Source organism: Triticum aestivum, chromosome 7B (assembly GCF_018294505.1).
Source record: "Triticum aestivum cultivar Chinese Spring chromosome 7B, IWGSC CS RefSeq v2.1, whole genome shotgun sequence".
Classification (NCBI taxonomy): Eukaryota; Viridiplantae; Streptophyta; class Magnoliopsida; order Poales; family Poaceae; genus Triticum; species Triticum aestivum.
In genome coordinates this window covers 150,606,548-150,616,600 of record NC_057813.1, presented here as the reverse complement: position 1 = coordinate 150,616,600, position 10,053 = coordinate 150,606,548, and the positions used below count along the sequence as shown (strand labels likewise).

Here is a 10,053-nt window from a genome sequence, read left to right as displayed (position 1 = left end):
CGACCAAGAACCAGCGCCTACAGGGCACTGGAAGGCCACCTCGTCATACGATATTTACATGGTGGACATCCCAAAAGATGCGAATGGCGATGGAACAACGGAGGATGACCCCTCCAAGAAACAGCCTAAGCGCCGGCGTCAGCGGCGCCGCTCTAAATCTGGCCACAGCAAAAACGGTGATTCCGACATGGGAGACAATAACATCCCAGAAAGTGCCGAAGACAACCCCCTCCAGCAGGATTCAGCGCAGGAGGATGGAGAAGCCAGCCCTCATGAGAGAGCGGCAGACAGAAAGGTAGAGGACGGTAATTACATGCCTCCTTCCGAAGACGAGGCAAGCCTCGATGACGATGAATTTGTCGTGCCTGAGGATCCCGTCGAACAAGAGCATTTCAAACGCAGGCTTATGGCCACGGCAAGCAGCCTCAAGAAAAAGCAGCAATAACTTAGAGCTGACCAAGACTTGCTAGCCGGCAGATGGACTGAAGTCCTTGCGGCCAAAGAGTATGAACTCGAACGCCCCTCCAAGAGCTACCCAAAACGCAGGTTGCTACCCCGATTAGAGGAGGAAGCACCTAAACCTACATCACCAGCGCATGATACGGCCGACCGGCCATCTCGTGGCCGAGACAGAGAGGCCTCTCGGCCCTCCACTCAAGCCGCACCCCGGCGCCGCTCAGAAAATACCAAGGCGCGGGAAAATGCACCAGACCTGCGGGATATACTGGAGGACAAGGAAAGGCAAACAAGATCGATCTACGGATCGCGTGGGCGCCCCACGATACGTAATGATAACCGTCACGCCGGATATGGCAATTCCGACAGGGCCGAACACAACAGACAAAGCTCATTGGAGCTGCGTCGTGATATAGCCCAATACAGAGGCGCCGCACACCCACTATGCTTCACAGACGAAGTGATGGATCATCAAATACCTGAGGGTTATAAACCCGTAAACATCAAATCATACGATGGCACAACAGATCCTGCGGTATGGATCGAGGACTACCTCCTTCATATCCACATGGCCCGCGGTGATGATCTACACGCCATCAAATACCTCCCACTCAAGCTTAAAGGACTAGCTCGGCATTGGCTTAACAGCTTGCCAGCAGAGTCAATCGGTTGTTGGGAAGACCTGGAAGCCGCATTCCTCGACAACTTCCAGGGCACATATGTGCGACCACCAGGCGCCGATGACCTAAGCCACATAATTTAGCAGCCAGAGGAATCATCCAGACAATTCTGGACATGGTTCCTAACCAAGGAAAATCAAATCGTCGACTGTCCGGATGTAGAGGCCCTTGTAGCCTTCAAACATAACATCCGCGACGAGTGGCTTGCCCGGCACCTAGGACAGGAAAAGCCGAAATCCATGGCAGCCCTCACAACACTCATGACCCGCTTTTGCACGGGAGAGGACAGCTGGCTAGCTCGTAGTAACAACATGACCAAGAGCCCTAGCAATTCAGATACCAAGGACAGCAACGGCAGGTCGCGTCGCAACAAGCACAAGCGCCGCATTAATGGCGATAATACTGAGGATACGGTAGTTAATGCCGGATTCAAAGGCTCTAAACCTGGTCAGCGGAAAAAGCCATTCAAAAGAAATACTCCGGGCCCGTCCAATTTGGACCGAATACTCGATCGCTCGTGCCAGATACACGGCACCCCCGAAAAACCAGCCAACCACACCAACAGGGATTGTTGGGTGTTCAAGCAGGCAGGCAAGTTAAATGCCGAAAACAATGACAAGGGGCTGCATAGCGACGATGAGGAGGAGCCCCGGCCGCCGAACAATAGAGGACAGAAGGGCTTCCCCCTACAAGTGCGGACGGTGAACATGATATACGCAACCCACATACCCAAAAGGGAGCGGAAGCGTGCACTAAGGGACGTATATGCGATGGAGCCAGTCGCCCCAAAGTTCAATCTGTGGTCCTCCTGCCCGATCACTTTTGATCGAAGGGACCACCCCACTAGCATCCGCCATGGCGGATTCTCCGCATTGGTTCTAGACCCAATTGTTGACGGATTTCACCTTACTAGAGTCCTGATGGACGGCGGCAGCAGCGTGAACCTGCTTTATCAGGATACAGTGTGCAAAATGGGCATAGACCCCTCAAGGATTAAACCCACAAAGACGACCTTTAAAGGCGTCATACCAGGTGTAGAGGCCAACTGTACAGGCTCAGTTACACTTGAAGCGGTCTTCGGATCCCCGGATAACTTCCGAAGCGAGGAGTTAATCTTCGACATAGTCTCGTTCCGCAGCGGCTATCACGCACTGCTCGGACGAACCACATTTGCAAAGTTCAATGCGGTGCCGCACTATGCATACCTCAAGCTCAAGATGCCAGGCCCTTGAGGAGTCATTACGGTCAACGAAAACACCGAACGCTCTCTCCGAACGGAGGAGCATACGGCGGCTCTCGCGGCGGAAGTACAAAGAAGCCTCTCAAGGCAATTCTTGAGTACGGCTATTAAACGTCCGGACACCGTCAAGCGCACCTAGAGTAACCTACAACAAGACCGCCAGGCACGTCCCGAGCACGCGTAGCAATGCGGCCCCAACCCCAGCCCTCGCGAAATTGCGAAACCAGTAATACGCGTACATAATTACGCTCTGGAAATACCATGGGCATAGGGGGAGGGGCACGACCACGACAGGCCCAGAATGCGGCTCAACCGCACCAGGGGCTCCCGATTGTGTAATTCTTTTTTCTTACTTTCAGGACTCCTTTATCAAGAAGCCCTGTCCGGCAATAGAACCGGCGAACACACGATGCAACAGCCAGGGAAGCAGAAAGCTATGTCGAGTGTACAGGTGGTCTCTATAACGAGCAGTATACTTGTTTTACATATCATCCCACAGCTCGCTCCTGGAGGGGGACATGTCAAATAGTCCCGTCCCTTGCTTATCGCACTATTTGTATCATTCTGCTTTTACAGCAGCTTTTTAAATAAACAATGCACAACTTTTGCCTATTATTGCATTCCCTTTTCTTATCTATATATGTTCACTTATGACATGTTGCATCCGTACGCTTTGGTACGGCCAAATACACCGGGGGCTTAAGTACCCCAAAATATGGTGTGATAAGTCCAAACACTTTCACAAGTGCGGCACCCCGAACTTATATCATTATATGCATTGGATCCGAATCATGTCTTGGGTCAATAGTTGGGTTTGCCCAGCTCCCATGTTTTGGTACCTTACGTTCCGTTATATCGGCTAAGGTAACCACTGCGATTGTGCCCCGGTTGAGCTGGGTTAAGCACCTCAGTGGAGAAAGATAAAACTGACCGTCATGATAGGGCGAGAGCCGGTCGCTGTTCGAGAGGTTTTCGAGTCCCTAAAGACTTATGCCGCTTAGAGCGAGGAATCGGCTTTGTCCGGCCCAGGCGTGGATAGCGCCCCGAACTCGGTCTTCCGAATACTAGAGGCTTCGCCGAAATTTAAAATTATAGAATTCTATGGCTAAGTGAGAGTGTTCAAGCATTATAGTCTGGTTGCCTCGTTCGTTGCATTCAGCGCCTCCCTCGAAGGACCCAAGAATGGGGAAAAGAGTGCTCAAGTTTATCCCGAACACCCCAGCACTCGCGGCATGGGGCAGAAGCCGACGACTCGCCATCTCTCAAATTTAATAAACGGCCGCACAGAAGGTAATATTTTAAATTCCCAAGCATTGCTTAGCGCATATGAACAAGTTTTCAAGCGTACAGGATAACAAATGCAAGTTTACTCAAAAATAGCATCTTTGGAGCATTCACCCGCTATAAGGCGGGCACCCTTCGGGATGCCCGCATAATACATCTCGGGCTTGCGATACTCCCTGCCCGGCGGTGGAGCATCCGTCACAAGCTTCTCAGCGTCCATCTTGCCCCAGTGCACTTCAGCACGGGCAAGGGCCCTACGGGCACCTTCGATACAGATGGAGCGTTTGACGACTTCAATCCAATGGACAGGCGTCCACCAGACGCCTCACCAGCCCGAAGTAGCTCCCAGGCATGGCTTTCTTAGGCCACAGCCGAACTATGAGGCCCTTCATGGCCTGTTCGGCCAGCTTATGGAGCTCGACCAGCTGCTTCAGCTGGTCGCTCAAGGGCACCGGGTGTCTGGCCTCAGCATACTGAGACCAGAACACCTTCTCCATCGAGCTCCCCTCCTCGGCCCGGTAGAATGCGGTAGCATCGGACACACTGCGGGGCAGATCTGCAAATGCTCCTGGAGAGCTCCGGATTCGGGTAAGTAACAAGTAATTCACTTTCACGTGCTTGCTTTGCATGAAGAATGCCATACCCGCCGCTATCTTCTTCATTGCCTCAATTTCCTGGAGGGCTTTTGGGCTTCGGCCTTAGCGGCTTTGGCGCTCTCAAGGGCCGAGGCGAGCTCGGACTCTCGAGTCTTTGAGTCACGCTCCAAACTCTCGTGTTTTTCCACGAGAGCCTGGATTTCTTGCCGCACCTCTGCCACCCGTGCCTCCTGCTTCTCTCGCTCGGTGCGCTCCGCGGCCGCATTCCTTTCGGCCTTGGACACCGCCTCCTTCAGGGTTGCCACCTCGTTCGTGGCCCCTGCAATTCTCACGTTATTCCTGTCATTTTTTGCAACCACATCTTTTATATACTTCCATAAGGTATTACTTAATTTCCTTGTCCTCGAGCTGCTTTTTGGCTAGGCCAAGCTCGTTCTCGGACCGCTCGAGGCTCTGCTTCAATGCATTGACCTCCGCAGTCAGTGCGGCAGAGGTCAGCAGCGCAGCCTGCATTCCCCATATTGACATACTTATGTTAGACTCCTGCGTACATCTTTTTAGATCCTCAGTTCGGCTTTTCTTTCCGAACACCAAACTGAGCATTAGGGGCTACTGTCTATGCGGTAATATTTTTACATATACATACCTCAAAGCCTATTAGAAGGCTGGCACAGGCTTCAGCCAACCCGCTCTTTGCGGAATGAACTTTCTGGATCAACACACTCATAACAGTGCGGTGCTCCTCGTCGATGGAGGCGCCGTTAAGCGCCTCCAGCAAATTATCCTATGCCTCCAGTTGGATGGAGGTCACCGGTGTCGCAGTCTCGCCCTTCTTACGAAGGGGCCGCCTGCCGGACTCCGGAACCACTGAAGGTTCCGGTGCGGAGTCCGGCCCAGGGCCGGACTTAGAGCCCTTTGGGGTTTGATCCCCCTTGTGCCCAGAGTCCGGGAGGTTTCCTTGCGGCGCCTCCGGGACCTCCTCCTCGTGGCTGGGCCCCTGTTGGGACCCCACCTCGGCGTCATCCGCAGCGCGAGGAGAGGAGACGGCCGGAAGGGAAGTACTATTCATGTCCGACGAAGCCAGGGAGCCGCTCGTTGAAGTGTCGAGCCCGTCCTTGGGCGGGCTGCAGGGCTATATTCGGCGTTAGGAGATTCTATGCGACAAAATGAAACGCCATGAGTTATTCTGGTATCCGGACACTTACGATGTCGCCAGGGGCTTAGCCCTCGGTGGCCACTCCTCTTCGCCGTTGTCGGCGTTGGTGGAGTAGTCCGGAGGAAGGGTCCTTCCCTTCTTGGACCCTCCGGCCTCCCCAGTTGGGGCGGCCTTCCTTTTCTTCTCTTCCCCCGCTGGGGGAGAGGCCTCGTTTTCCTCCTTCTCGTCTTCACGGGAGGAGTCCGCCTCGGAGTCATCGGACGATGAGTCTGATAACACCTAGCGCCGGGAACTCTTTTGGGTCCCCATGGCCTTCTTCTTGGCCTTCTTCTCCGGCACCACGTAAGCTGCCGGAACCGGCAGCCCCATCAATCGGGTGTCCGCTGGGTCTTCTGGCAAGGGAGCCGGACAGTCAATCTGCCCGGACGTCTTTTGCCAGGCCTGTCAAAGGTAGGGGAGTTTAGATCCCGCATAGAGTCAAACTATGGAAACAAGTGTCCTGTAAAGGGTAAAATAGCTTACCTCGCCGGCTTGACGTTGCGAGCTAAATCCGCGATCTTCGGTAGCGGATGCGGGAGCCTCGGCGCCCTTGAACAGCACCTTCCAAGCATCTTCATACGTAGTGTCGAAGAGCCTGCTCAACGTTTGGTGCTGCGACGGATCAAACTCCCACAAGCTGAAGGCCCGTTGTTGGCACGGGACGATCTGGCGGATGATCATGACCTGGACTACGTTGACAAGCTTGAGCTTCTTGCTCACCAGATTTTTGACGCAGGATTGGAGTCCGGTTAGCTCTTCCGAACTACCCCATGTTAGGCCCGTCTCTTTCCACGAGGTGAGCCGTGTAGGGAAGCCGGATCGGAATTTGGGGGCCACTGCCCATTTAGGGTCACGCGCCTCGGTGATGTAGAACCACCCCGATTGCCACCCCTTTATGGTCTCCACGAAGGAGCCCTCGAGCCATAGGACGTTGGGCATCTTGCCCACCATGGCACCTCCGCACTCCGCTTGGCAGCTGCCCACTACCTTCGGCTTGACATTGAAGGTCTTCAGCCATAAGCCGAAGTGGGGCTGGATCCATAGGAAGGCCTCGCACACGACAATGAACGTCGAGATGTTGAGGATGAAATTCGGAACCAGATCGTGGAAATCCAGGCCGTAGTAGAACATGAGCCCCTGGACAAATGGGTGAAGTGGAAAACCTAGTCAGCGGAGGAAGTGGGTGAGGAACACCACCCTCTCATGGGGCCCGGGGGTGGGGATGAGCTGCCCCTTGTTGGGGAGCCGATGCGCGATGTCGCTAGACAAGTATCCGGCCTTCTGCAGCCTCTTGATGTGCCCCTCCGTAATGGAGGAGGCCATCCACTTGCCTCCCGCTCCGGACATGACTGGGGAAGGTTGAGGCGAGATGTGCGGACTTGGGCGCTGGAGCTCGAGTGCACGGAAATGGATAAGCAAAGGAGGAAGAAGGCGTAGGCAAAAAGGTGGATCCTTATCCCCTTATATGGATGGACGAAGCTATGCGTCCCCACCAGCCTGGTAAAACTCGCTTATCTCCCGAGCGCCGTAGTCAATGGCGCGGTTGGGTTACCCACGCCCGTATTGATGAGAATCCCGGAATAAGGGGACACGATCTCTTCTTTGACAAGACGTGCCAAGAAAACCACCTCGCTAAACGCGCTGAGGTGGGACAGTGAAAACGATCCGAATAAAACTTGGCCGTGGTGTGATGCCACGGAATACGTCAGCAGATTGAAGTTGTGTAAATATTATTCTCTCTACGGTGGTATGTAGAACTTATTTTGCAGAGTCGGACACTATCCTTGTGTTCAAAATCTTCTATGGAGGAGGAACCCGCCTTGCAATGCCGAAGACAATATGCGCGCCGGACTCATCGTCATTGAAGCCTGGTTCAGGGCTACTAAGGGAGTCCTGGATTAGGGGGTGTCCGGATGGCCGGACTATAGCCTTTGGCCGGACTCCTGGACTAGGAAGATACAAGATTGAAGACTTCGTCCCGTGTCCGGATGTGACTTTCCTTGGCGTGGAAGGCAAGCTTGGCGATACGGATATGTAGATCTCCTACCATTGTAACCGACTCTATGTAACCCTAACCCTCTTTGGTGCCTATATAAACCGGAGGGTTTTAGTCCGTAGGACGAACAACAATCATACCATATGCTAGCTTCTAGGGTTTAGCCTCTCTGATCTCGTGGTAGATCTACTCTTGTACTACCCATATCATCAATATCAATCAAGCAGGAGTAGGGTTTTACCTCCATCGAGAGGGCCCGAACCTGGGTAAAAACATCGTGTCCCTTGTCTCCTGTTACCATCCGCCTAGACGCACAGTTCGGGACCTCCTACCCGAGATCCGCCGGTTTTGACACCGATAGGGCGTCATTCTTGGAGGTACACACGTGATCGAGGGACAAGAAGACAGATTCTTTGGTGGAGCGGTGCTTCATCCTACACACTGATGGCGATGGATCTTGACGGCGTGGCGCAGTGCAGATTCGGAGTTCGTTGTGGGAGGATGGACTCGCCAGGAGGACGACGCTGTCGGGCGTTGTGGTGGCGTCGATGACAGAGAGACCTGACATGGTACATGCAACAGTAGAACTCTGAAGATGAATTGGTGGCAGGTGGCTGCGGCGGCCTCATACCCGGTAGGCGTCCTGGTTGAGGAGTGCGTCGGACTGGTAGGTGCCCCATACCCGGCAGGCATCCTGGTTCAGGTCTTAGATGTTTAGCTTTGGCTGCGATGTCTGTTTGGTATTATGCCGAGACTATCTGCGCCCCTTCATCAATTGGATAGGTGTAGCGACAGTTGTTGCTTAGACGGTGGCTTTAGTCTTACTGTTGTATGGCTTTATAAGGTTTTGTGAGAATATTAATAAAGTGGCCGTATGCATCATCCAGATGCAGAGGCGAGGGGGTCATCCTCCTTTTCTTAAAAAAATATCGGTTCATTCAAAAAAATATCGGTTCATTCCGATTTCTCTGCATCGCATTTGTTTCAGGGATGGAATACTTGCAATGAGAATTGTGTGGCTGATCATTTCTCACATGTGACGGAACTTGGCACATACGTGCAGGTTCTGTAACAAAATATTTACATGGTCAACTGAAGAATGTTACAGGCGATAATATTGGGTTATTGATAATTGCATTTTGAGGACTTGGTTGGCTTGTAATCAGAGTAGATGCTAGAGCTCTCTGATCACGCCATTTCCTAACTGTGAACTGGTACTGGTGCAGGGGCAGGGAGTTGCTGTCCAGCATGTGTAGGACGAACACCATGAACAATGAGCAGACGAACATCGGTATCGGCCCGAATATCCACATCAGCAGCGTCGTTGCGAAGTAGAGTGCTCGGAGCCCCATGGACCAGAAGTTGCCGCCCCGGATCACCGCATGCTGCATGTAGCTCGCCGGGACGTCGGAGTCCAGCGTGGTCACCAGGAAGCTGGCTTGGACATAGTACCTGATCAGTTGCAGAGCAACCAGATGCTGAGTCGTCTTTGAGAAATCGGTCTTAATCTAAGGTTTGGTAGAGCGGCAAGCTACCTTGCGGAGTGGATGAAGCAAGTGAAGGACACCAGAAAGCAGACGAGGAGGGAGATATACTTGACCGCCGCCGTCGCCTGGCTGTTGTCGCCGTAGACGAGCTCCGTCATGAACACCTTGCTTGTGCTGCTGACCCAGGCGCCGATGAGCGAGCCCAGCGCGATGGACAGCGAGGCCAGGTTCGTGGACGCCGCGATACTGCTGGAGATCACGCTCAGTGCCAGCCCCGTCTCCTCCGGAGCCGCCTGCCAACAAGCAGGAGACCAGATGAAGGAAAGTCTTCATGGTTCCTGCAATGCAAGGGAACTGCTGCAGTTACCTGGGCCATGCGGCGAACCCACGCCAGCTTGTTGTGATTCTCGTAGCCGATGACGGTTGCGGCCGGATGCCGGAGGATCCGGTAGAGGAGGATGAGGTGGTAGCCGAACATGATGACCAGGCCGCACGGCACCAGCACCAGGTCCAGGGAGCCCTTGTCAAGCATCATCTTCTCCTCTTCCCTTATCTCACTTTCTCTCTTTTATGAATGAATGAACCATATGGTTCCATGACGAGTATGCGATATGGCCATATGGTCTTGGCCGGAGGAGTAATGAGCCGGTTGCTTATGTGTTTTGTTCTGCACAGACTAGTAGTACCCGTGCTGTCCGATTGTTGCTTTGGGTGCAAGATATACGAGCAAGGCAAGCAACTCCGGCGAGCTTTGCTTCGACGAAAGGCGGTGAGGTTGACGCTTCACTGGTTATTATTGGGTCTGACTGACATCTTTGGACCAGGCCTGGATCAACGTTTCCCGGCTTTCACAACCATGACTCGAGTTTAATCCAACTTGGTGCTTGAGAGGCTCGCAGTCGCTAGGGAATTTATAATCCCCGCCTCATAGATTGCGTCCTAATATGGCGCTTCTGAGCGCGCTGAAGCACGCAACGTTATATTGAGAGACAAAACAATATCCCGTACTAAAAGAGTCCTTCCGCGAAATAAAACAACGGTTTTACTATAACTCATCTAGTTGAGTTTTAGTTATGTCTCATTCACTTTTTATAGCCATTGAATGATACTATAAGATGC

General features: G+C 53.1%; 1 protein-coding gene across 1 annotated transcript; it reads right to left on the bottom strand.

The window, feature by feature from the left end:
* Positions 1-8,443: 8,443 nt before the first annotated feature.
* LOC123159771 (uncharacterized) lies at positions 8,444-9,730 on the bottom strand. The gene is made up of 3 exons (XM_044577585.1): positions 9,302-9,730; positions 8,983-9,227; positions 8,444-8,899 (listed from the first exon to the last, which is right to left on the bottom strand). Exons 1-3 carry the CDS (start codon positions 9,467-9,469, stop codon positions 8,536-8,538), a joined length of 777 nt encoding a protein of 258 aa, XP_044433520.1. The 5' UTR covers positions 9,470-9,730; the 3' UTR covers positions 8,444-8,535.
* Positions 9,731-10,053: the final 323 nt, after the last annotated feature.